Genomic DNA, 27454 nt, shown 5'->3' on the forward strand with positions numbered 1-27454 from the left:
GGGGCGTGGATTTCGCTTCTGATCATGCGCAGTGAGCCCGTGGCGCGGCCCGTCAGGCGCTGCGGTAGGCGCCCTGGGGGCTGGCAGGACCCTGGCCCCAAGATGGCGGCGCCCAGCGCAGTGGCCGCTGCTGCCTCCGGCGAGAGCGATGGAGGGGGCGGCGGCTTTGAATCGTGGCTAGACGGACGGTTGGAGGCGCTGGGAGTGGACCGAGCCGTTTACGGTGCCTACATCCTGGGTGTCCTTCAGGAGGAGGAGGAAGAGGAGAAGCTGGACGCTCTGCAGGGTATCCTCTCTGCTTTCCTGGTGAGAAGCCCGGACACATTCCTTTAGCCTCTCTGCCGGCCCCTGTCAGTACTTCGTATCCCCTTTCCCCTACTTGGTGTCCCAGAGGATTAGTGGTCTCACCTGGGAGAGGAATACTATTCTGAGCCCTGGGCCTCGGGGGAAGGGGGTTGCTCCCCATCCAGGGTTTTGGGAGCCGGAAGGTTGCAGGTGCATAGAGAGGAAAGGCTTTACCTTATTCTTGAGGACAAGGCCCTCTCAGATGCCTGTCGGTGAGCTGGGTGAGTATTCTTCCAAAGGCGTTGAAATGTCTGAATGAGTTTTGTCGTAAACGTCTAACAACCAATTTCATTCCCATCCGCTGACAGTGTTCAGAGGGGGGAATTAAGTGCTCTGAGATGTCTGTGCCCTTTAAGAGGCAGTGCCCCTGACAAAAGCCTGCAGGAGGTACCCTCTCGGTTTCCTATTTTGGAGGTAGGAGTCCAAAAAAGGTCAGTTTAGGCGGTAGAGGTCTTTTCACGCGTAGGCAGAATGGAAACAAATTTTGTGCTTGATCCTTTACTGTATTTAGAAATGCAGTAATCATTGGGGGGAGTAGGTTGGGGAGTAAGAGAGATCAGAGTTTTAAAGAAGAGAGATAAACTTGATACTTAGCCTTTTAGAAGCAGATTCAAGAATTCAGAAATTGTGCTTTAAACTGTATTTAAGTGGTAAGTCACCAAGATGTCCACTTTTCCAACCTGATCATTTCTCCTGCCCTCATCTCTACCTACACTTACTTGGTGAAAGTGCAGTTCATTGACTGGTCACGTGGTTAAAACATAACACTAGTGCAGCTGTCCCAGGGCCTCCTGGCAAGGGCCCCCTTTTAGTTCCAGAGCCTGCTCTGGTGAGATTGACCTATAAATGGGAAAGCCTTAACACAGCTTGTGATGCAACTCATAAGTTCAGTGGAAATACAACACAGTGGAATAACTTATTTCCTTGAACTATTACATTGCAGGTCATAGAGGGAAAGAGTAGGAGGCAAGCAATTTAAGTTACTTTTTAAAAAATTTATTTATTTTATTTTCCCATTCTAGGAAAAACAAAAGGCATAGCCAACTCAATTGCCATATTGGGCTAGATTCAATATTAGGAATTTAGAAGTTTGTCAGCAACAATTTGAGGTAAGATTCAAGAATAGTATATATAATTGGGAGCAAATGACAGTAAACAAAAGCTTCTGTCATCCTTCCCTTTATTCCTTCTGATTGCACTTGCGCTGATTGATTTTTCTTTTAAGTCTTTTATTGAATTTGTTACAATATTGCTTCTGTTTTATGTTTTGGTTTTTTGGCCGTGAGGCATGTGGGATTTTAGCTCCCCCACCAGGGATCTAACCCGCACCTCCTGCATTGGAAGACGAAGTCTTAACCACTGGACTGCCAGGGAAGTCCCGCGCTGATTGACTGATTAATCAAATTTTTATTGATGGATAAAAATATCCATTGGCCAGGCACTGCCCTAAGTGCTTGGGGTACTTTAGGGAACAACATAGACAGAAATCCCTGCCCTCAAAGGGTTATATTCCGGTAAGGAAAGACATAATCAGTAAATTATATAGTATGTTAGAAAATGATTAGTGCTAGGAAAAAAGGAGCATTGTAAGAGGATCAGGAGTGGAATGGAGGGGTGAGCAGCTTTAAGTAGGGTCATAGCATTAAGGAGGATGTTACATTTTTTTCTTCCAGTTGTATTGAGATATAATTGACATACAGCACTACATAAGTTTAAGGTGTACAGTATACATCATGAAATGATTATCACAATGAGTTTAGTAAACAGGAGATTACATTTCGTCACAGCTGTTTATATACCAGCCTTCTAAATTGTGTGTGTTATGAGGCTAGTGACTGTTTCTCATTCATCTCTTAGCACTCATCTTAGTGCCTTGAATATGGCAGGAACCATCTGGATGAATAAATGAACGAATGGAGGAATGAACTTCTTTGGTTTGGATGAGGAGATTGGGGGAATAAACCACCTCGTCCTCCAAGAGTGCCCTTTCTCTTTTGCCTCTCCATTCCTTTTCCTACCCTTTTTTCTTTTCCTCTCCCTTTGCTTTTCCTGCTGGGGATCCTTGCAAGTCAGGAACTCTGGACCAAAGAAGTCCAATATGTCTGGCATGCATGCTAAAAGTATGCAGGGTAGAGGATGGAATCCTTTGTTGGGTACAGAATAAGGATATCCACAGTAAGTCTGTGTTCTGCCTCTCCTTACTTTTCTCTGAGAGATGGTGTAATATAACGGTTGAGAACGTGGGCTCAAAGCCAGAATGCTTGGGTTCAAATCCTGTTTAATCCACTTATTACTTGTATCACCTTAGGCAAGTTACTTAACCTCTGTGCCTTGGTTTCCTCATCTCTAAATTGAGAGTGCTTCTTGAGACTGTTTTAAGAACTCTGAGAGTTCTTATGTATTTGAACAGTGCCTGACACATTAGGAAATGTGAACACTGACAACTCATCCTGAGGGATAGAAGGTGAAGGTGGTGAAGGCAGCCATAATGAAGATGGAGGGAAATACCCATATTTGTTGAAATGCCTGTTCTTTGCCCAGTGGTGTAGGCCTTTTTTTTTTTTTGGCAGTGCACAGCACGTGGGATCTTAGTTCCCTGACCAGAGATTGAATCCTGGCCCACGGCAGTGAAAGCACAGAGTCCTAACCGCTGGACCACCAGCAGTTAGGACTGTAGGCCCTTTATACACATTCATCCTCTCTCAAATCCTGGGAAGATGTGAAGCTTGGAAGAGTTAAGAAACTTGCTCATAGATCTGGGATTTGAATTTAAGTAAGTCTGACACCAAAGCCAACATCCTTTTTGTCATACCATGCTAAGGAGGAAGATTGGTTGGTGTGCAGAATATGTCTGCTTATGAAAAATGGACAGAGGGATGGTTGTATAGGAGACCATCTACTCACTTAACTTCTCTTTATTATGGATCAGCAAGCTCGTGGATATGTTCCAGCAAGAAAGTTGATAAGCTTTGGAGAGTGTTCTGAGTTGAGTAAATTGGCCAAGGAAGATTTCATAGAGTTTTGAATCAAGCAACAGGTTTTTGCCCCAAAAGGAGAAGGACTGCCCTGAGTTGGTGAGAATCCTTTCCTTTGGAGCTTGACAGGATGGGGTGGGTGCTCTTGACCTAGCAGGTGTGGCTTCTGGGACTCACACATAGGATTACCTCTGTGTTTGGAGCCTCAGAAGAGAAACATAATCTCTATTCTGTGGCTTCCAAACCCTCCCTGTGATTTCTTCTCATCACCAGCAGGGGGAGCTCTGCCCTCTGCATAGACTTTGTTCAGGTTGAGGGCTCTCAGGAAATTAATTGGTCTACTTTTCCAACCAGGAAGAAGATTCCCTTCTTAACATCTGCAAGGAGATTGTGGAACGATGGTCGGAAACTCAGAATGTTGTCACCAAAGTGAAAAAAGAAGGTAGAGTTGGAGTTTTTACGTCTAATCTCCAACAACCTTTACTCTACAGCTGTTAGAGAAAGAGTTTTTAGTTTTCTCCAGTGGATGCTCATCTGCCCTAAAATAAGTTAAACTGGCAAACACAGAGCAGCTTACTTTAACTTTTTTTTTTTTTTTTTTGCGGTACACGGGCCTCTCACTGTTGTGGCCTCTCCCATTGCGGAGCACAGGCTCCGGAGCATGAACCCGTGTCCCCTGCATCAGCAGGCGGACTCTCAACCACTGCGCCACCAGGGAAGTCCTACTTTAACTTTTTAACTGAACATTGGTTTTCTTTTTTCCTTTTACATTTTTCCACTTCAGCTGACCATGGCTCTCTTCACTGTGGTTTTTTCTTTTTTCGTTTTCATTCCTCTTCCCACTCCCCCTTGTAGATTTGCTCTGCAGGTATAGGGTCAACTATATTTTCCCATCTTTTTCATATTCTCATTTCATAACACAAATTATGATTGGTCTTTTACTTTATTCAGCTAAACCCTCCACCCTTTAAAATGAAAGAGATGTTACCATTAGGATGACAAATCAGCTGCAGAAAGCTCAAATCATAAATCCAAACTTGAACAGAATCTGTTCTAAGCCATCTGCATGTTGGTTCTCAGTCGTGGCTGTACACTAGAATTGCTTGCTGTACGTTTAATAGTGCCAATGCCAAGACTTCCCTGGTGGCACAGTAGTTAAGAATCCGCCTGCCAATGCAGGGGACACGGGTTCAATCCCTGGTCCGGGAAGATCCCATATGCCGTGGAGCAACTAAGCCCATGCGCCACAACTACTGAGCCTGCACTCTAGAGCCCGCAAGCCACAACTACTGAGCCTGCATGCCACAGATACTGAGCCCATGTGCCCAGAGTCCGTGCTCTGCAACAAGAGAAGCCACCACAATGAGAAGCCCACGCACCACAGTGAAGAGTAGCCCCCTCTCGCCGCAACTAGAGAAAGCCCACGTGCAGCAATGAAGCCCCAACACAGCCAAAAATAAAATAAAATAAATAAATAAAAATAAAAGTGCCTGTGCCTGGGCTGCACCATGGACCAATTATATAAACATCTTTGGGGTGGGGACCCAGGCATTGCTATCTTTTTTAAAGCTCCCCCAGATGATTCTAATATGCAGCCAGGCATGAGAATCACTGCTTTACAGCATTGCCTTCTTTCTTTGAGAATGGAGAAGTTAACAGATGATTTTATTTTAAAATAGTATAAGAATTTCACCTAGCATAATTATCAACATGAAATAGGCCAGCTTAAGGTGGTGCTAGATTCCCTCTTTGGCTTCTGAGCTGAGAGGAGAGAAAGTTTCATGTTTGGAGGCTTCATTGTCTATGGTTCTAATGCAGTGCTTTTTAACCTTTTTTTTTTAAAGCAGCAGAACTTCATTATATAAAATAAGTAAAAGCAGGGCTGCTCTGATTGAAGACGAATACGAGACCTAAAGCCTGGCCTTCACGGCCTTTCCTTGCCTTTCTCATTGGCCCCCAAGGCACCTCCTTTGCACCCCAGAGCTCTAAGGAGTCAGCAGATGCCCTTGCCTTTACTCCAAGCACTGCCAGGGTGGTGGACTAGTGGTTCGGTGAGCATGTTTCCTCTCACATACAACCTTGTTGTCCCTCCCTGCCCTCCCACCACCTCCCAGATGAGGTCCAGGCCATTGCCACCCTCATTGAGAAGCAGGCGCAGATTGTGGTGAAGCCCAGGATGGTGTCAGAAGAGGAGAAGCAGAGGAAAGCTGCGCTCCTGGCGCAGTATGCTGACGTGACAGACGAAGAGGAATATCCTTTCTGGAGTCTCAGCGCTATTCCCTGAGGCTTGAGCCAAAAGCCTTTGCTGGTTTACAGTGAGCTCTGGGAAGCTGCCAGTCCCCCTCTATAGCTTAATTTTCTCCTTTGAAATGGCAGTGATCTGTAGCCCTCGGTGGGCGTGAGGAATGATGTTGGAATGGTTGATACTGGACTTACATTTTTTAAGACACAATCTATATGTTCCTGAAAACTTCAGTGTGAAACAAATAATGCCTGAATGGACCACTGTTATTATGTTTTCAGAAAATATGCTCTAGCTGTGATTCTTTATAGTTTATTTACACTTATGATTCTTTACATTTGTACGATACCTTTCTATGAAGTACAGTGTTACATGTATAATCCATCTTTATATTTTTTCACAGTTGATAAGGAAACTGAGGCACTAAGAGATGAATGGGTGATCAGAGACATTCAAAGAATTAATAGCAAAACCAGGACTAGAACCTGGATTTGAATTTGGATTCCCAAATTTGGAGCAATTTCATTTGAATCTTTTTTTTTTTTTTTAATATTCCAGTGACCACATAATTAATAAAAGTGAGACTGAACCCCCAAAGTGAGACTGAACCCCCCAAAGCAACACCAGAATAAACCTGGAATTTGAGCGGGGACTGTGTGAAAAGCAGGTGTTGCTGGTGGGGGCAGATCTGGTTTCCTGTGAATTTGAAGTTTGTTTAGGGAATGCCTAGCTTACTGAGCCAGCTTGAATGGAGTGGACATCATACCAGAAACGTCACTAGGTTAGGAAAGAATTCTCAGGCTCTTTGGGGCCAACTCCTCTTCTAGTTTTCCCTCATGATTTTTCTTGCCAGGTTTGGCAGAGCTGAGGTTCCAACTACAAAATCTCATTTCTTGGGCTAGAAAAGAATGTTTTAAGCAGTGGTTCTCCCGGAGGATTGCTGGGCCTTATGCCCCACAGTTTTAGATTTAGTAGATCCAGAATGGGGCCCAGGAATGTGTGTTTCTCACAAGTTCTGGGAACCACACTTTGAGAACCACCGTTTTTGAGGTTATCTTGCCATCCCCTGGCTCCCAGGTAATGTGGCAGTCCATCTAGACCAGCTTCAGTTTCTTTTCAGCCTCTGACAGATAAGGATTTTACAGAAGCTCTGAGCAGTCTTCCCCAAGTTGAGACTTCCCAAGATGACTCTCCTGGGTCTACCGTCATATCCCTGACAGAGTCCTTCCATTCAGCGCGCTTTTCCTACCCATCACCTTAGTCACTATTTTCTGATGTTGGGTTGGGATGTGCTAACCTTTGTTTTCCATCTGACTTTCCTTAACGTCACTCACTGAAGCAGATGAGAAGGATGATTCAGGTGCCACCATGATGAGCACTGGTTCTGAGAAATGTATCCTTCTCTGTGTCCATCCCCATGTGTTCCTCCGTAGAATATTCTTGTGGGTCAGTTTTTATTTTACTGTCCTTGCTGGGGGCTCCATTTACCTCCAATGACACAGGTCAGGCCAGCATTGTGAGCCTCAGTCCTAGGACAGTACTAAATAGTCAATTTAGCAAGAATTTTCCCCAAAGAAAATATGTTAACATGAACTGTGAAGGGCTTAGAGAAAGGATTTCTAAGGGAAAATGAGAATCTATATTCCCTGCATATGGCGCTGGGTTTCCGAGCAATGTGGAAGCAAATAGAACAATATTGCAGTTTTGGTCTTTGTCCTCAAAGATCTTATAATTCAGTGGAAAGACACTACAAACACTGAAGACTTTAAGTTAAAATACGGACAGATTGGAACATACGTGCTGAGGAAAATCCCTACCAACAGAATCACTTATGAGCAGCTTCCTAGAGAACGTGGATAGAAATCCGCCTTAAAGGTGAGGAGTATGGTGGATTATCTGAGAAGGGGGGTTATTTCAGTGAGACTTACTCATTTTAAAGCACTAAAGCAGAAAAAAATTATGTTTTAAGTGTAAAGAGGAGCTTGTCTGGTAGTAACAGGTTATGTTTTAAAGTTGTAAGAAATGAAGAGTAAAGTTTTTGGCTAGGTATTTTCAACTGGTTAAGCTTATTTCCTTAGAACATGATTTTCACTTAAGCTTTAGTGGTCTAGGGTAAAAAGCAACCTGATAAAGTTTAGTAAGGTTAAACAACTTAACTCTTTTCAAGCATTTTAATAATGCCAAGTACATAAAAATTTTGCCAGTTACTTTAATACTCTAGTTACTAAAACTAGCCTGGATACTATACAATATTGCATCAGTGAATGATATAAGTACTTATTGTAGAATGAAATTTCATTTTCATGAAATATTTAACACTCAGATAAGTCTGAATGAGATTTTTATTCTAGTTTTTTACTAATGGTAGTTTTAGGATTTCCCATTAGACCAAAGATAAACGTAAGGTTTTTTTTTTTAAGACTAGGGATAGGTAGAGAGTATTGAAGACTTGGCATGTAGAGAGATGACAGCAAGAATGAGGAGAGAGTAGTAGTTGAGACCTGTGTGACCTGGACCCTCATCCCTTAACTCACCTGTAGCCCTGTTTCGAAACACCAACGTGGAAGATGTCCTTAATGCCCGAAAACTGGAGCGAGACTCTCTTCGGGATGAGTCCCAAAGGAAGAAGGAACAGGACAAGCTGCAGAGGGAGAGGGACAAGCTAGCCAAGCAGGAGCGCAAGGAAAAGGAAAAGAAAAGGACTCAAAGAGGAGAGCGAAAGCGATAACCTTGGTCCACTCTATTCTTTCTCCTCATGAACTTGGTCAAAGGGAGAACTGGTTGTGCACTTGTGTATTTAAGAGAAATGAGAAAACATTGCAAAAGTGGTTTCCCAAGGCATTTCCCCTTTTGTTTACATGGTCAAAAGGAAAATCACAAACACTTCTAATTACAAAATGTGCCATGTCTCTGTGATGTGGGTAAGCAGATTATTGTAGTTGATGTCTGTACCAAAGATCTGGAATGGGGGCAATCTTTATATTTTAATACTGAAGTCCTGTACTCCTTTTGGCCACTTTAAAAAGTCTTCCCTCACCTGGGATAAAGAGCAGGAATATTCAGAAAGCTGACAGTTTTTGTCCTGAAGGAGCAGAATCATGACCACTCCTTCCCTGAGATGAAATGTAGGAGTGTCAATTGCTTCAGAAGTAGTATTCACCCCTAAATGTATTGTTTTATGGCTGAAATAGGAAGCTGATGAAGAGCCCCAACTGGATCCAGACTTTATGTTACATGGCAACAAACTAGGAAAATGAGAAGTTATTTGGTGGCTGTTCTACATTTGAGATTTTTTAAAAGTTTCAGCCTATGGTAGGAAACAAAGTGTCTTTTAATAAGAGATAGTTATATATTTTTCCTTATCTGGGCTGTGATTTTTATTTTTATTTTTTTTGCGGTAAGTGGGCCTCTCACTGTTGTGGCCTCTCCCGTTGTGGAGCACAGGCTCCGGACGCGCAGGCTCAGCGGCCATGGCTCACGGGCCCAGCCGCTCCGCAGCATGTGGGATCTTCCCGGCCCGGGGCACGAACCCGTGTCCCCTGCATCGGCAGGCAGACTCTCAACCACTGCGCCACCAGGGAAGCCCTGGGCTGTGATTTTAAGAAGGATGTGTCAGTATTGAGTGCAAGGATATCATTGTTAGCTAGATTCATTTTTTATAATCATGAATCCTCTTGAGTGCTAGTAGAGATTTTAATCCTGATCTGCCCTAAAACATATAAGGACCTGATAATTACAAGTTTAAAGAAACCCTTTTAAGGAAGAAACACTGGAAAGCTCTGCTAACACAAAGATATTTAAGAGTGTACATAGTAGGTGCAACAAATTTATTGAACGAGTGAGTGAATGGAAAAACTGCTTGGGAGAGTCAAAAGTGAGTAGGAACTCTCCTCCATGTCTACTTTTGTCACAAGCCACATTCGGCTGTAAATAGGCCTTTCCCTACTTCAGGCAGTAGCCTGTCAAGAAGCCTGAAGACAGCAATTCCTCTGTCAAGACAGAAAGTAGATATTTTATACCAGGGGTGGGCGAACAACTGCCAGCAGCCAAATTTTGCCCAGTCTGGTTCTGTGCGGTGCAAGCTAACAACGGGTTTCACATCTTCAAAGGGCTGTAAAAGAAAGAATATGTGACAGAGACCTTATGTGACCTTTAAAGCCTAAAATATTTACTACCTGGCCCTTTGGAGAAAATGTTTGCTGACCTCTGTTTTATACCATTAACTATGAGATTAACAAATTTTTTTACCTTTCTGTGGAAGGTAAAACGCATGGTTAAGGAAATGATGTGTCACCTCTATACACTCCTATAACCGTGGCATTGCAAAATTTTTTTTAAATAACCACCTTTTAAAAAAATAAACTATTTAAATCACTGTCTTCTGATTTATTCTGATTCCTTCCACCTGGAAGTGAGTTCTGTGTGGATAGTCACTTAGGAATGGGTTTGAATTTTACTTATGTTTTGATTAGCCCAGTTATCTCTTCTGCTAGTAGAACCTCTTCCTGGAATCTGTAAATTCTCTGCCTCAGTTTTCCTTTCTATGAGTTGGATATTAGGAGATCAGAAAGGTTACCTTCTCTTTTGGACAGTCAGTAGATTGGCTTTGAAGTCTCTGAAGTACTGTTGGAGTCTTAGTTTCATATGTGGCTGTGGCTACAGATAGCATATGAGAGAGCCTATTTTAATTTAATAACCGATATTTTGGATTTTTGGTTGGTTCTCACCTTGATTTTGGTCTCTGAAGCAGAGTCAAGTTATATCCATAGACCCCTGAAGGGTTCTAGTTTCAATCTGTTATAACAGTAGGCAATTCTTTCTTCTGGGACTCTATTACATAGGTTATAGTTAGTGTACACTTGAACTAATGCTTAAACAGAAAAAGAGGATCAGCTCATTAGGCTTTGAGTAAGGTTATCCAGTTAACTCAGGTGCCAGTAAATCCTTTATGTCTAAAATATTCAATACTGCAAAAGGCAAATTTTAAACAACCATATTTTCTGTGGTATGATTGACATTTTAGGCCAAATTTGGAATTTCGGTCACAACATTAATTCCCAACCCTCTAAAACATTATAGTACCAGATTATTCATAGGTTGTAATTCAGAAGTACAATGCTTAAGAACCATCCATTAGAGGGTATACAATAGAAAGGAACAACCTACTAACTTGAGTTATCCAAAGCATGACTTGATTAACAGAATTTCAAAGAATTTTTGTGTTTGTATTTTGTTAATGGACTAGTGTTTAATTTCTGACCACTGTCATGTAAAAGTTTCCCCAGAATTTTTATTCTGGTTTGCCAGGAATAGCACAAAGGCAGAACAAAAATTTATTTGAAGGAGGTCAGGTTAGATCTAAGGATATCTGAATGGCATGGGTTTATTACCTACTAACACTATTATTTATGTGTTAATAATGAAATTTAAAACTTACCACCAGTTCTTATCAGTTAAATGAAATTTAATTGGTTTTCTGGCATGAGTGACTCTTAATGTTAGAAACTAATACAGGGACTTCCTTGGTGGTCCAGTGGTAAAGAATCCGACTTGCAATGAAGGGGATGCCGGTTCAATCCCTGGTCAGGGAACTAAGATCCTACATGCCGCAGGGCAACTAAGCTGGCTCCCACAACTACTGAGCTCACGCGCCTCAACGAGAGAGCCCATGTGCTGCAAACTACAGAGCCCACGCGCCCTGGACAGCCTGTGTGCCACAACTAGAGAGTAAAACTCGCAAGCCACAACTAGAGAGAAGCCCACACGCCGCAACAAAGAGCTGGCGCGCTACAAGGAAAGATCCCGCATGCTGCAATTAAGACCCAACGCAGCCAAAAAAGAATAAAAGAAAATAAATAAATATTAAAAAAAAACTAATACAAACATGTAAAAAAATGAAACTAAATATTTTCAACAAAGTAATTTATTTATTTTTCCTGAGAGACTAAATTCAGTTCAATATTTGTTTTCATAACACCCAACATGTCTTACGTCAAACTTAACCACTTTCTATACAGTGACTGTGGTGGGATGATCTATTTTATTTGACTACCCTCAATGTAATTCATTTGGGTAGTTCTAAGGCATTTCAGTGATCAAAGTGTTTCTCCCTACAGTTAATCCTGCATTCTCAATCAGTTTCTTCTGAATATCATCTAAAGAAAATTTATGTGGTGTGATTACACTTTTTTTTTTTAATACCAGGATTTCTAAAACTAGGAAACACACCAACATTTGAAACATTAGTGTTTCTAGTCAAGGATAGTTCAATTAAATTTCATCAGTACATTATATTATAGTTTAACTCATGCTAGAAATGTTAAAACCCAAGATCTTCTGAGTCACATAATACCAACATTTCATATTAATGAATTACTCAGGTTCCATACAAAGATATTAAGTGATGAGAAACAGAAAAAGCCAAGCTTTCAAGAACGCTCTTAAAAAAATACAGAAGCAAACTAATGAACAGAACTACACAAAATATACACTAACCAATTGCAAACTAAACAAGTTAAAGATTAACCTTAAAAAAATACATTTTAGAACTTCGTGATACCCTCATAAAAGGCAGCAAACTAAGGATATTAAAACAATAATCATTATTTTAGTTACTGTGCATCAAGTCTAAAAGATCCAGATAAAGGAAATGTTTTGTTTTTGATTCAGTTAAAATACTTTAAAACTGGAAATATTTAATAATTGATAGTATAATTAAATTTTAAAGAATATACACAAATGATTTGAACAGGCTTTATATTCAGTAACTTGCATGGTCTTTTCACTGGCACTTTTATCCCTGCTTTAGGAGAATCAGATGCATTTTCCTCCATATACTTAGGTACTAAGATTTCAAATTTATAAATATGGTAGTATTTTAAATATTTTTACATGAATATTGGGTTCATCCTTGTTTTCCTTTGTTTCCTAGGTATTATCCAGTTTTGTAAGGAAAACACTTTTATATCACAATCAAAACTATGTCTTGGTTACTGGACTGTAGCCATAATTGGGTTACAGTCACTTAGATTCATTATTTGGAATTATACTTACTAAGGCAGACCTAAATGAAACATCTTCTAGAAGAATTTCACATTTGCATTTACCTGCACTGCAGAATAGGTTTCAGCAATATTTTAGCTGTTAGGAAATATTTAATTTACTTAAACTTGTTATCTTTGACTACCCAGGAACCCCTAGGGTAGTCAACTTTAGCTTTGAGTTCACTTTAAACTACATCTGATTCATTCCAAATAGAAGATTTTTAAATAGAAGTTAGACTTCATTAAGGTATTACCTTTAAATCTGAAAGAAAATTAATGTAATGAAATTTTCATGTTTGACAAGTTCATTAACATTTTTTAGCATGTTTTGATACATTTACTTATCAGCTTTTTATTCTTCTTTCTGCTGGCATTTCCTTAATGTTTGTTTGCTTCACCTCTCTGGTTCATTGGATTGCTACTATTTAGGCTTTCATGGACTTTATCTTCACGGTTTACTATATCTTGTAAAGCCTTTTCCACATCTGTTTGGCCAGCTGTACTGGCTGTTTTTGGCAAGGTCATCTGCAGTGCACACCACAGGGTAGTGCGTGCTTTCCGAGTAGCCACACACATCTCTTTAATTGCTGAAGCAAGGGCAAAAACATCTGTAAAAGAAATATTTGAGGTCAGTTCATATCAGATGCCATTTAAGTACCCCTTAACTCATAAAACCCCGTGCTGTGCTACTAAATGATCAAACATTATTTTTATAAAAGAAGGATGGCTATTGACTGAGCTAACCAAAGCACTTGACTTAATATTTAAAAGTGTTGATACTTGTATTTATTTCTGACTTGTATAACCATGACTATGCTTTAGGTAGAACACAGACTTTAACAGAGTTATTATAATTAAATGGGTAATATTAGCAAAATAGATCAAAGTACTTCTGGAGTAAGTTATGTGGGCACCATTTAACAATTTATTCTTTAGATAAGTATAAATGTTAGAAATTCAACCCTTTAACTTTAGAGTCTGATTTTATTAACATTCAAATTATCTCAGTGCCTTATCAAAAGAATATGCATTAATGTTTGTACCTCTGTCATCTTGGCATCTAGGAACACCTTGCCTTTGCCGATTTGAAGCATTAACAATTTCGTCCTTTCTACGTGACTGTACAATGTGAATGGACTCCAAGTGTCTATCAAGAGCTGTAGAGATACTGGCATGAAGGGGAGAGCTTCGAAGCCGTTCCATTTTGCCCAGTAAAGTCACAACCTGAGGGAAACATTTTAAATTTTGATGAGGCATGTAACCACATTGCCCTGTCAGTAACTTAAAACAAATCTTCAATGAAGCAGAATAGAGATGAGAGCAGTAATAATCAATAAATAAGTGAATGCTTACTATGTCCTGACACCATGCTGGAGGAAACAAAGATGGAAAGTCTGTATTTGTACCTATTTGTGTATGTTAATTCTAAAAGGTTTAAGGGTAGTCAGTTACTGGGAGTAAGCAACAATGAAAAAGTCAAACATTCAAATATTTCCATGTTATTAACAGTAAGTGCAAATATAAGATATGACATTCTTTTTGGCAAATAAGAGAATAGCCTGCAAATAGAGCATTATTAGGAGTTACTGTAATTAAAAGGGAAAAAAACTGAGCTAAAAAGGAGAAATCCTAGATTGATTAATCTTGACTTCAGCAATTCCTTTCTGGGCCTCCAAAGTTCTCCTTTTGGAAATCAGAAATAATACTGGCTAGCAGTAGTTTTAAGGAATCCATAATCCAGAAAATACCAATTTAAACTTATGCTGAACTAATACAAAATAAATCCTATAACTGTCAAAACTGCTAAGGAAAATCAGGAAGTCTCAATCTTCTGGTTAATTAAGCTTAAAGAAGAGCACTGTATATCAGTAAGGGTAGTACGTTTCATAGTTGTATATGCCTAACTTGTTTGAAATTCTAAACTTGTAAGGTGTAAGGAAAGAGCAGTTTTTGAGTAAGTAGGATTTGGACATCAAATAAATACAATAATTGCCTTTGGGAGCTAAATGATTTAAAATTTACATTAAGAACTTGGTGTTCAGTGATTGGAGAGAGTAGAAAAATACCTCTCAATTAATAAGCACCTGAATGATGCCTCTAACCTCACACTCCTATCAAGTTTCTTTGGAATAAGTCTATCCCAGTTTAAGCTCATGGAGAAAACACAAGTGTACAGGTATAAAATATTTTCTTCCCAACTGTACAACCAGCCAGATTCTTGAGGGGAAAATAAGACAACAAAAGAAAATACCATAGAAAAAACTCCAGTGAACTACAAATTATGTATTTTTAAAATAAGACAATCATTTTGAATAAATGATAAGTGTAAAGAAAGAAATTTACACAGGTGATTTTTAATAAACTTTTTTTTGTGTGTGTGTGGTATGCAGGCCTCTCACTGCTGTGGCCTCTCCCGTTGCGGAGCACAGGCTCCGGACGCGCAGGCTCAGCGGCCATGGCTCACGGGCCCAGCCGCTCCGCGGCACGTGGGATCTTCCCGGACCAGGGCACGAACCCTTGTCTCCTGCATCGGCAGGCGGACTCTCAACCACTGCGCCACCAGGGAAGCCCTTAATAAACTTTTAAAAGATTTTTTTCAGAATTCCACAAAACCAGCAAACTAGAAAGTGGTACACATAAAAATATTTTTGCCCTTTGTGTATTACTGATCTAATGTTGCTAAATATAAACAAAATTATTATAACAGCTATAAACATAACCTTCTAAATTAGGGTGAAGCCTAAGTAAGGCTGGAAAAAGTATATTTCTTAATATCCACAGTTAGCAATCCTTTGATTTATTGCCTAGAAATGTATTACTGAGAAAAAGAAAATTTAACTTGGAACAGTTTTAAGAAAAAAACAGAAGACCTAAGTTTTTATAACGTTTGGCTATAACCCATGTCAGTATCTGACTATACCACTGATAAATTCCATTGTACAAATTTACAAATTTGATTAAAAATTACAACTGAATGAGGCTGAAAACTAGGTAAAATCAATCTTTTTCCATTGAAGTAGTTCATATCTGTATTTTAAAGACAGCATGGTACAAGTAAGAAACTAATGTTCAATAAAATAAGACTCTGTGGGCTTCCCTGGTGGCACAGTGGTTAAGAATCCGCCTGCCAATTCAGGGTACACGGGTTCAAGCCCTGGTCTGGGAAGATCCAACATGCCGCGGAGCAACAAAGCCTGTCTGCCACAACTACTGAGCCTGCACTCTAGAGTCCGTGGGCCACAACTACTGAAGCCCATGCTCCTAGAGCCTGTGCTCCACAACAAGAGAAGCCACCGCAATGGGAAGCCCATGCACTGCAACAAAGAGTAGCCCCCGCTGGCCACAACTGGAGAAAGCCCATGCATAGCAACGAAGACCCAATGCAGCCAAAAATAAAGTTAAGAGTACAGAGTTAAGAAAATGAGATATGGTAATTTCCTGTTAATTTACTATCTTGTATAATGCAAGCAGTTTGCTCATGAAGCTAGGAAACAAATATTTGTGACTAAGAAATGGGACTTTCCCTGTAAAAGGCAAAATGATTTTTGCTTAAAAAGAATTTTCTTTCTGTTGAGGATTAGTTCCATTGCTAATTTGGGTTTCTTGAAGAGGAACCACTTAGACTATTAAACCTACTATTTCAATGACTGAGTGGGGCTATTTTCCCTTTCCTAAATAACTAATAGTTCTAGGTCCAAACATGGAAAAGAATACATTTCAGAGAGTTACACATAAATGTGATTTTAAAATCCTTCAGAATTCTAACTTGCTGAAGCATTTTAAAATTTTATCAGTTTAAAAAATCTGCTATTGGATATTTTCACAGCTTACTCTGGCTTGTTCTCGAAGTTCATCCACAATTAAGCGATCAACTCTAGATGGGTTGGAGGTTAGCCTTGGAATTGGAGTATTATTAGTACTCGATACCTTTTTCGCTGGATAATTTTTGGCAAGGGCCAATTCAGTCTGTAAAAAAATTATATGACTTTTAGATGCTAAATTTTCTAAATATGATTCAATCATGAATAATATTTCTCATAGGCCTAAGAAGTAAATTGAAAATTACTCCTTTAGATAAAAATTGTTTTGGTATCAAAAGGCAACAAATACAAACCACAGTACCACAGTACTTTTCTGTCACACTTAATGCATAAAATACCTAAACACTCCAATAGTTTAATACTTAGAAAATTCAAAGAAATAAACTTTTAACCCATTAAGGAAAAAGTCTACCTAATAGGCAAAATAAACTTTAAAATAACAATTTTTTTTAAACCCCAAGCATTTTTAGTCTCTAAATTACCTAATTAATTCTCTATAGTCATGAACTTAACAAATACTACACATTATAGAAGAATGCAACTTAAAAATAAGGCAAGTACTCTTTCTTAAGCTACACTAGGTAAATAAAATGAAGATAGGCAAAGGGGATATACTAAGTTACACCTAAATGGATAGTTTTGTGTTACCGTTTTTCTCTCCTTTTCTAATGCTCTCCATTGTTCATAGCACTCTTCTAGACGAATATGAAGTTCACTGGCTGGTCCACTACGGGTTTTAATTGGTCTTTGAAATCCAAAAGTTGGCACAAAACCAGAAAAGGAATTATCACCATACATCATATCATTGAAATACGGGTTTAAATGGCTTAAGTCATCATAAGAAAACAAATCATAGGAATCCAACAGTGGAACAACTGAATGGCCAAGTGGGTGTGTGGATCTTAGGGGAAACCCATTTGAACCAAGTTGTTGAAAACTCTGATTATGCCTTAAATCTCCCATCATATAATTATTAGAAAAGCATGACACCTGTGTGCGATTCACACGGCTATTAATATTGTTCTCTCCACTTCCCTGTCTGTGGCTATTAAAATGACCCTGTGACTCCAGCAGATCTTGATATGTATTTTGAGATAAGCTATCTAAATGCTTAGGCCCTTCCTCAGGGTCATAATGGCCACTCTGGGGCATAGCTTGAAAATAATGTTTGTTTACATTTTCAATGATCCCATACTGCTGAGCTGAATAGTTATCATAAAATCCATTTGGCTGCTTTATTTTTTTATCGGTAACAGATTCAAAGAGATTTTCTTCTCCAGTCTTTGTCAGTCCTTTCATGTGACTGACAGATTGAATTCTTTCTGCACCATTATAACCAAAATCACAACTAGAAAATGCTGAAGGGTTTTCTTGGCAATACTTCTGAAATAAATTGCTATTTGCTGTTAAATTTGTAGATGATAGTTGCAGGAAATCTGAAGAATGGTTAGAACCTTTTGAAGCTGCACTTAAATGAGTATTTAATTTCATCAAGTTACCTTGATTTCGATAAGGAATAAGAGTGTTATTTTTTGTTTGGACATTCATCCAAGTTGGTCTGTTTAAGTTGATACTGCCTGAAGATGCTGCTGAGTTTGCTAGTAAATTCACTGACCTAAAATACTCAGAATTTGGGGGGTCAGGTTTAGTAAACTGTTGCTTTTCTGTGACATTGACAAAATCATTATTAGCTGGACAAGCTGTGTGAGGTTTTAGTCCACATTCTGATTTTAAGCCAAAATCAGCAGTAAATGCTTCCTTTGCTAACTGTTTTTCTGTCAGATGTGGTATAGTTTTTGGAAATGTGAAATTCTGCTGGTCAGGTATTGTCGCCTCCATTTTTTTCTGATTTGCTGGTTTAACCTGAAATAACTTTGTGTAGGTGTCTGCTTCTACAGTTGGTGTTTCAGGTGTGCCACTGGCTAATTTTTTACTATCTTGGACACTAAAATTTGAACACTTATTCAGCTTAGCCTTATTAGGATAAGCATATTCTGGGTATCTACAATAATCTGCATTTTCATTGTATCTATTAAATTGGGAAAGAAACATCTCTGCCCTCTTTTGCTGTAATGGTGCTTCAAGACCTTTAGCACATATTTTTTCTCTTCCATAAGAGTAGGTATCAACTCCTGATTCTTTCATGATGTCAGACAGACCAATGTGGGGTGTAAAACAGTTTTTGATAGATAGATATTCTTGAAATGTCGTCTTAGCTGTATCATTTGTCTGAATACTGTAACAGTTAGAATGATCACTTCGTGAGGGGTACATCCATTGTTCTTCAAGGTCTAAACCAGTAAATCCATGATAAAGTTCATCTATTTTTTGTTGTGGTATCAGATTACTATTATGCAGGTACTGCTTTTCCACTGCTGACACAGATTCACCAGTATAAAAAGCTTGCTGAGAGATGGCTGTATCTATTGGCCTTTTGGTTTCTGTTAAGAGGTCATGGTGATCTGCAAATCTGCTTGTGTTCACTGGCCAAACTGACTTTAAATTGGAGGAGCAGGTCCTAGAACAAGTAAATACATTTAATTACAATTTAGGTTTTAAAAGTCTTTATTTTCTTAGTGGAGAAGGTAGGAAAGGCTTTCAAAAACATTTATATTGCCCCACCTCACCAATCTCTAATCCTTTCCAACTTTGCCTTATAAGCTGCCATTACATCCAAATAACTATAACTTGAAATGTGCTATATGCTATATAAATATGCATTGTAATCTTAATATGTCTTCACTATACTTTCCCAAGAGACATATACTAAGGCCTGAGGCTGGTGACTACATGGTCTTACATGAATTGTTTTGTTTTGTTTTTTAATTTATTTTTCTTTCTTTCTTTTTTATCTGTGTCGGGTCTTAGTTGCGGCACGTGGGATCTTTGTTGAGGTATGCAGGCTCTTTTATGTTGCGGCCCGCGGGCTTCTCTCTAGCTGTGGCGTGTGGGTTTTCTCTCTCTAGTTGTGGGGTGCACGGGCTCCAGAGTGCATGGGCTCTGTAGTTTGTGGCACGCGGGCTCTCTCATTGAGGTGCATAAGCTCAGCTGCCCGCAGCATGTGGGATCTTAGTTCCCCGACCAGGGATCGAACCTGTGTTCCCTGAATTGGAAGGCAGATTCTTTACCACTGGACCACCAGGGAAGTCCCCACATGAATTGTTTATATATAGTAAGTAGAACCCAAAATAAGTTTTTCTTTTAATTAAGTTATTATATAATACAAAAGTGTTGTTGACCTCAATGTTTTTTAAATAAAAAAGATGTGCTGGGATTTCCCTGGTGGTCCAGTGGCTAAGACTCCGTGCTCCCAATGCAGAGGGCCCAGGTTCAATCCCTGGTCAGAGAACTAGATCCCACATGCCACAACTAAGAGTTCACAGGCCGCAACCAAAGATCCCGCATGCTGCAACTAAAGATCCCACGTGCCGCATAACATGGCTTCCACACCCAAATAAAACGATTAAAGCATACTTAAAAAATTTTTACCGTATGAATAAAATCCATACATATTTCTGCACAGCAGTAATGATAGTTTTATTTTTGTAGGTATAAGTATAAAAGTCCTTGGAATGTATATTCTTTAAGCCAAATTTTAGCTCATGAACTCAAGGGAAATAGCTCTGAATTATGCAAGAATAATTATGCAAGTTTCCAAATGAAAGTTCTTTTTTTAAAAAAAATTAATTTGTCTTTTATTTGCCAGTATAACTACAGTAGCCTGCAAACTTTTTTAATCTAAAAAGCACATTTTACATCACAATCCAACAAACACACACATATATAATGTGTATACATATATAAAAGTGAAACAAAAGTTTTGCCAAAAACGTCTACCCCGAGTGTTAATTCATTTTAAGACTTTTTTTTTTAACCAAGGCTGAACTGCATTGACACATCATAATCACCAACATCCCTAGTTCATCTTAGGGTTCACTTTACGAAGTGAATAGTGTTTCATGTTCTATGGGTTTGGACAAAAGTATGATGACATAAAATCATTATAATGTCATACAAAGTATTTTCACCCCTCATAAAAACTTCTGTACTCTATGTATTCATCTCCCCTCTCCCCGCAAACTCCTGACAACCATTGATCTTTTTATTGTCTCCATTGTTTTGCCTTTTCCAGAATGGCATAAGTTGGAATCTATTTTTCTGCTTTTTTTGAAGAGAGGGGTTCAAAGCCTTTATGCCTATAAGACCATTCATGGCCCACCCACACGTGGACCAGACAGGCTCCACGTGGCAAACTTCCCCACTGCATGCTGTAGCTTTCCTTCCAGTACTGAGCCCTGTCCCACTGGTCCTGCCCAGCAGCCACATGGAGGTGCAGGGGGATACATGTTGGATATTTGTTCATAGGAAGGCCACAAGTTTTGTGCCCCTTGTCACAATGAACCCAGATTCCTGTCGGGTATGTTGTAAACAGACGAGCCATTTCTTCAGACCCCCTGCTCTAAGCACACCTCAACAAATGAAAGTTCTTAATAGCAAATTAAACTTTCAATTGTATGGCAAGCGCCACAGCAAAATCAAGGCTTCTCGAAACAAATATCTGAATTAAGATGTCTACTGTCAGATGATCCTCTATTAACTAAAAATAAAAGTTAATAGGGTAATCTAGTACCTGGGAATTTAAAGGTTTACTACACACTGTATAGCTTATATAATATACTAACCCCTCAGTGAAATATGGCTGTGATTTATCTTGCTCTTCCAAAATGTTAGACACAAGTCCATATAAGTCTGTTTCACTACCATAGTCATTTCTTTCTGTTTGAATCCTAAAGATAAATGAATATCACATGTAAATACTTTTGCTCATATTGAAATACAATATATTGATTTCTATTTCCAGACTTATTCTGCCATTATTTTTCGATAAAATATTTGGATTGACTCTATACCATCATTTCAAATAAAAAGGGAACAGGAACTCAGAATATTTTCCACTTTAGCATAGTGTTTATGTTACATAAGTATTTCTCCTTCATTCCAAATCCTATGTCTAGTTCACAATGTATGCTTACCTCTTATTTCTCCAAAACACATGCTATTCGTTTTAGGTGATCAAGATACAAATCTCTGATCCATGATGTTGCAGACACGGTTGGTACCATGGCTGCTCCTGAAATCATGTTTAGTCCTAGTATACATCATTACATCAACAACACTTGCTCAGTTTTTCCATTTGTGATTTGAAAACCATATGAACCTGTTGCTCTATTTTGTGACTCTTCATACTAAACGTTGGATTAAAAAGTGAAATGTGATATGGTCATCCTAGATATCACAGCAACATTGCAGTTGTCCCTTAAATGTAAAAGGTTTGGAGGCTACCCCTAAATCTTTGCCGAAGAAGTGACTGGTACTCCATGTACCTGAAATCCTACCTAGTGACTAAAACTATCTAAATAATACAAAATGTAAAAGCCACAAGGAGATGGAAAATTGGTGCCTTTTTACCACTTATGGATTTGGGGTAATTTGTTCCTAGAAGTAATATGTTGTTTTAAATTGTAATTTCTTGTTTTTTCATATTTTATGTCTATCATTTCATAGTGTTAGGACATTTTAGAAATAAATAAAAATACCTTATATTTGCATAACACTCAAAATTTCATTGATCTTCATAACATAGGAAGGGAAGATATTAGTAATCGTTAAGCTGTTGAATAAATGATCATGTGTGATATTAAGAAACTTGAATTTTGCAAGGGCATGTGATTTGCCATGCTTTACTATACACTTGCTGAGTAAATGGTCTGCCTACAAGTCTAATGCTTTTTCCACTACATCTTGTTATTTCAAAAAGATTCAATATAAAGTTTTTTTGTTTAATAATGTTAGTATATATCTAGAAAAATATTCTATGTAATATATACCAAACTGTTAATAGTTGTTACTGGGAGGTGGAGAGGCAAGGTTATGGTAAAATTCTGCTTGCCTTTATATATTTCTGTAAAGTGTGAAGTTTTTCAATGAACTAGTATCAACTTAAAAAATATTTTTGTTTTTTGTGGAATTATATGTTATATAGTCCTTCTAATAAAATCACTATTTTAGAGAACTTACCAAATTAAAATTTTTTAAGAATTATTTAATTAATTAGTAGATTTAAAAAATAATTATGTCCTGGTTAAACTAAAGATGCATCGGCCTCTATTAACTGCTCCCTTATTATAATTAACATAAAGGTATTGTCACTCCCTTAAGCTTCTCTTGGCAGTAAGCTCCCATAATATTCTATACTACTTCTTTCAAACCTCACTATACTTGCAGTGCCTGACAAGTTGTTGTCATCATCATCATCATTACTGTAAGATCTATAAAGGCAGGGATAATTTTTGCCATGTTAATTCTAATATCCCCAGTAGGAGAGAATCTGACATAGAGTAGGCCCTTATTATTACTGGAATTGAACAGAAAAATAATTAAAGTATCTTATGTTTGATAAAATCCTGTTTGTTGTATACTTGTGAAGGAAAAATTACCTAAAATTTAGAATTGGATTAAAAAAATAGATTGAAAAACTGTAACTCATTTATATAAGTTATCTTTAGAAAGAGGAACTTAAGATTTACTCAGGGTTGCCTCTAATGAATGAAAAAAAAGTAATAAGAAAAAATTATACACATGTAACTATCCTGTTTAAGATTTCCTAAAAGTTTGATAAACAAAATTATGCCATAACATAAAAATGCTGATATAGGGAACAAAGGGCTAATACAACTACGTTCCCATGTAATCAAACTTAAAAACACTTCATTTAGCCTGAGAAATCTAATTTATTAATTTACCTGTTCTTTACACTGATCTGAGAATTAGAGGGCTGTTTAATATCATCTCCATACATAGACGATGGTGCATAGAAAAGTGAAGAATCTACAGAACTTGCATATTCTGTTGATGAAGAAAGTGGAGCATAGGTCTGCCTTAGGTCAACACTGTCTTCACTCTGAAATTTTAAAGACATGTTTGTATACCAGACACAATCAAAACTGCATTTATTACAGAATATTAGCCAAATAATAGGAAATTTGAGGAGTTGGGAGACAAATCTAGACTTAGCCACTTATGCTTACTTTACAGTAGGGGTTGGCGATTTTTTTCTGTAAAGGGCCAGATAATTAATATTCTAGCGTTTGCTGTGTTAAGGTCTCTATTGAAACTCCTCAACTCTGCTGTTCTAGCACCAAAGCAACTATAGACAGTATGTAAACAAGTGGGCGTGGTTATTCCAAGAAAATTTTGGTCCCGTTCAGTACCTGTTGCTTATCACTGGTATAAAACACCTACAGTTATTGCAGTTTTAATTTTTTGAACAGATGAGCATTATGTGGACTATAGCAGTATTATTTTTAATAAATCATTTACAAAACTCAGTCTTACTGCTCCCAATCTGTGAAAAAAAAAGTGAATGTACATTTACATAGAATTTTCAAAGAAATTCCACAAACATTATTGTATCCAGTCAACTTTATGACATGGATATTCTCTATATTTTAAAAATGAGGAAATGGAGGCTAAAAGTTACTGAACTAAGAGGTGACAAAACTAAAACCCAATCTCAAGACCTTCTTACTCCTACATTAGGGCCTTTTAAAACAATATCTTTAATTTTCAGCCTAGTTTCTATTTCCAAGAGAAAGTGTAAAAATGAGATGAGACATGTTATATCTTAAGAAATTTTAAAGATATTACAATTAGAAGAAACAAGCTCATTTTCTTTTTTCTTAACACTTCTATAATGAATTTTGAGTAAATAAGATAAAAAGTTTGAGTTTTAAGATTTTAATGAATTATTAAAAGTCCTGCCTCCTTCCCAAAGGGATTGAGGTACAGTGAAAATACTGCCCCCTCAAATTTTAAATACTTAAAATAGTCTGAAAGTATAGATTCACAATTTTTTTTTTTTTTTTTTTTTTTTTTTTTTTTTTTTGCGGTACGCGGGCCTCTCACTGTTGTGGCCTCTCCCATTGGCTCCGGACGCGCAGGCTCTGCGGCCATGGCTCACGGGCCCAGCCGCTCCGCGGCATGTGGGATCTTCCCGGACCGGGACCCAAACCCGTGTCCGCTGCATCGGCAGGTGGACTCTCAACCACCACCAGGGAAGCCCAGATTCACAATTTTTAACTCTCCAAATAAGGAGCTAGTAAAACGTGAGATGTAATAACTATAAATATCCAGGCATAAACACAGTAGAAATAGTATTTTCTTATAAATATAGAAGGTATATAATCCTGGTTAAAAATATTTTCTAATTGCTTTCATTCTCTTAATCGAAATTTATGTAAAAAGAGATAAAACATGTTTAGATCAAAACATTCCTAAACTTCTGTTCTTCATAGACATGATAATTGAAAAATAACACTTTAAACATTCACTGAGTTTATACCAATAATATATGAAAATTAATACCTTCTAATCACTCACCTTCAAGAATCTCAAATATTTTACAGCCATTTGTTTAAATTCCAGTTATGATTACTATTTGAAACCTACACATTATAATTTTCTCATTTATAGCTTATATTTTGTTGACTATTCTGAAGCTGGAGAAACTGAGGCACAGAAGGGATTTTGCTAAGAGTGCCACTAAAAACTGCCTTTCCAAAATTTCTGTTTGTTAGCAGTAACTTTTATAAAGGATTTTATTGTTAGAACCTTTCATAATTTTATTTCTTTAGTTCTGCAGTTTTTATCACAGACCCCCTTAACTCTCTTTTAGGTTTGAAGTATCCAAAGTGACATAAATAATTGTTCATTTTTTGAAAGAGTTGCTTAAACAAAATAAGCATTTTCAGATTATATAATATCAAATGAAGTAAACAGTATTTGAAACTAAATGTATTTTGGGAGTATTATTTCAAGTATATTTTATACTTTAAAGTAAGATTTGAGTATTAGAAAAAATCCTTTTAAAAGATTGATTTAACTGTAATATGCCAGGATAAAACAAGCAACTAAAGTAATGTGGTGGATTCTAACAATTATACTTTAAATATCTGGATCCTTCTCAGTCAAAATATTTCTGGAAATTAAATATGCAAATGCTTAGGGTTGGCATATTAATTACTCTAGATAACTGCAAAATGTATCACTTTATCCTTGCTATGTTTAATCAACTGAAATTAAATCCAAGTAAATTTTAGTAGTCATGTAAACATTACAGAGAGCAGTGGAATGCTGGTCTTGGCAGTGAAAAAGAGCTGGGTTCCACATGGGCTTTGTTACTTAGGGCACAAGTCAAACGCTCTGAGCCTCAGTTTCTCTATCTGTACAGTGGGTATAATACTATACAAGGTTGTAGTGTGAATTAAATAAAATTATTTATTTCAGGATTGTTATAATTCAAAGTATAACAATATCAACAGTGATGTCCTGGTTAAATAATTTCAAATGAAAATGGCTTACATTAACCTAAGCTTAATTTAACACGATTAACAACAAAACTAAATGTTTTACGTGAGGTAAAAGGCAGCATGTCACCAAAGACATTGTTAGAGCCAGAGAATAAAAGAGTAAAGAAAAATTTAAATTATAAAACGTATGTTTGCACCGACTTACAATAAACGCCGGAAGGAAGAAATATTTTATGGTCTTAGTAAATACAGATTTTTCTTACATTTCTGGCATCACGTCATGCTGAGGACAAGACAAAAATAAGAATCAACGAAAAATCTTATTCCTTAACTTTTTTTCGAAACCAGTGTGTATTCTGCAGACTCTGTATTTAAAATGCTGTTACCGGGGACTTCCCTGGTGGCGCAGTGGTTAAGAATCCACCTGCCAATGCAGGGGACACCGGTTCGAGCCCTCCTTCCGCGAAGATCCCACATGCCGCGGGGCAACTAAGCCCGTGCACCACAACTACTGAGCCTGTGTGCCACAACTACTGAAGCCCGCAGGTCTAGAGCCCGTGCTCGGCAACGAAAGAAGCCACCGCAACGAGAAGCCCCCGCACCGCAACGAAGAATAGACCCCACTGCTGCAAGAGAAAGCCCGCGCGTAGCAACGAAGATCCAACGCAGCCAAAAATAAATAAATAAATTTATTTAAAAAAAAAATATTGTTACCGGGTGTCTGGTCCTAAACATGGAGCAATTTAAACACCTATGTGAATGGCCTGGGGGGTGGGAGTGGGGGTGGTGCTGGATCTGATGGAGAAAAAAATCCTCTACCAAAGGCAGAGCCGAGTAACTGACCTGCGACTTGTAGCAATCATAGAAGGAAGGGGAGCCAGTCAACATCACGCTGTTGAAGACATCTGTTAGCCGACTGCTGGCGTCGACACTGAGGTTCCAGCAGCGATTCGCACCCCCACGTAACGCGACTTTCCGCTGCACGAAACGGGGATAGGGAACGGGAGAGAGACATCATGCAGGTTAGAGCCAGGACCGAAACGGCCGGACGATGGCTCCACGTCGGCTGTGCGCCCAGCTCCACCCGGAATCAGTTCCCAGGACATTCATTTGGGGGCCCCGGCTTCCCTCTCCACCTTCAGGCCCGACCCCGAGGCGCGGCCCTCGCCCACCCGACGGGCCCTCGCCGCCGGCCTCCGCCTCAGCGCCGCCGCGGCCCAACGTGGAGGAGGTAGCGGCAGCCCGGGCGTCGCGGGCCGTCACCTCCCGCCCCAGCCCGGCCGCCCGTCCTGTCAGCCCGCACCGCGCCCCCAGGCCCCGGCCCGACCGACTGCTGCGCCCCCCGCTCACCCCCGCGGCGCGGCCCGGGCGCCCCGTCGGGGCTCCTAGCTGGTGACCCGGCCTCTCCCGCCCAGCCTGGCCGCCTCAGAGACCCGCGTCCAGGGACGCGCCCGCTCCTCTGTCTCTCCTCACCGTTGCCGTCCTCCAAGCCCGGCCAACACCCGGACCCGGACCGTCCCCGTGGGTTACCTCAGGTCCCTCCCTCAGGCCTGGGGGGTAAGAGGGCGGACGGGCGTCTCCGCCGCTCACCTCCATGGTGCCCCCAGCCCCTCCTGGACTAGGCACAGCTCCTCAGGTACGGGGGTGAGGGGGCGTCGAG

The 27454-nt window shown here is 39.1% G+C and overlaps 2 protein-coding genes and 1 non-coding gene across 5 annotated transcripts; 1 reads left to right on the forward strand and 2 right to left on the reverse strand.

Annotated features, from left to right (window-relative positions):
* Positions 1-24: 24 nt before the first annotated feature.
* Positions 25-26475, forward strand: CCDC43 (coiled-coil domain containing 43). Of its 3 annotated transcripts, none has more exons than XM_049702380.1 (5): positions 27-306; positions 3675-3762; positions 5435-5570; positions 6897-6955; positions 26143-26474. In XM_049702380.1, the coding sequence occupies exons 1-5, from the start codon at positions 103-105 to the stop codon at positions 26208-26210; spliced, it is 555 nt and encodes a 184-aa protein (XP_049558337.1). In that variant the 5' UTR covers positions 27-102; the 3' UTR covers positions 26211-26474. The 3 variants fall into 3 exon arrangements, with proteins under 3 accessions (XP_049558336.1, XP_049558337.1, XP_004286020.1); XM_004285972.4 differs by lacking the exon at positions 26143-26474 and adding an exon at positions 8103-9941 and having other exon boundaries at positions 31-306; XM_049702379.1 differs by lacking the exon at positions 6897-6955 and having other exon boundaries at positions 25-306; positions 26140-26475.
* Positions 12969-27390, reverse strand: MEIOC (meiosis specific with coiled-coil domain). Its single transcript, XM_033416963.2, has 8 exons — positions 27325-27390; positions 26638-26772; positions 23230-23387; positions 21109-21213; positions 17075-18944; positions 16437-16571; positions 13649-13829; positions 12969-13213 (listed from the first exon to the last, which is right to left on the reverse strand). The coding sequence occupies exons 1-8, from the start codon at positions 27388-27390 to the stop codon at positions 12984-12986; spliced, it is 2880 nt and encodes a 959-aa protein (XP_033272854.2). The 3' UTR covers positions 12969-12983.
* On the reverse strand, positions 20769-20898 carry LOC117198873 (small nucleolar RNA SNORA11). Its single transcript, XR_004480135.1, has one exon. It is a non-coding gene; the product is annotated as a small nucleolar RNA SNORA11 (small nucleolar RNA).
* Positions 27391-27454: the final 64 nt, after the last annotated feature.

The sequence above is a fragment of the Orcinus orca genome, chromosome 19, assembly GCF_937001465.1.
Source record: "Orcinus orca chromosome 19, mOrcOrc1.1, whole genome shotgun sequence".
Lineage (NCBI taxonomy): Eukaryota > Metazoa > Chordata > Mammalia > Artiodactyla > Delphinidae > Orcinus > Orcinus orca.

Bases quoted from the DNA above. Each gene is read 5' to 3' on its own strand.
- MEIOC (XM_033416963.2), bottom strand. From the start codon at position 27,390: ATGGAGGTGAGCGGCGGAGACGCCCGTCCGCCCTCTTACCCCCCAGGC. The intron at 16,572-17,074 runs GTAACACAAAAC...ATTTTTTTACAG, and splicing joins TAGAAAAGGAGAGAAAAACG to ACTGAATTGGCCCTTGCCAA. The intron at 13,830-16,436 runs GTAAGCTGTGAA...TGTTTCCCTCAG, and splicing joins AACTTCGAGAACAAGCCAGA to GTTGTGACTTTACTGGGCAA.
- CCDC43 (XM_004285972.4), top strand. From the start codon at position 103: ATGGCGGCGCCCAGCGCAGTGGCCGCTGCTGCCTCCGGCGAGAGCGAT. The intron at 307-3,674 runs GTGAGAAGCCCG...TTTTCCAACCAG, and splicing joins GTATCCTCTCTGCTTTCCTG to GAAGAAGATTCCCTTCTTAA. The intron at 3,763-5,434 runs GTAGAGTTGGAG...ACCACCTCCCAG, and splicing joins CACCAAAGTGAAAAAAGAAG to ATGAGGTCCAGGCCATTGCC.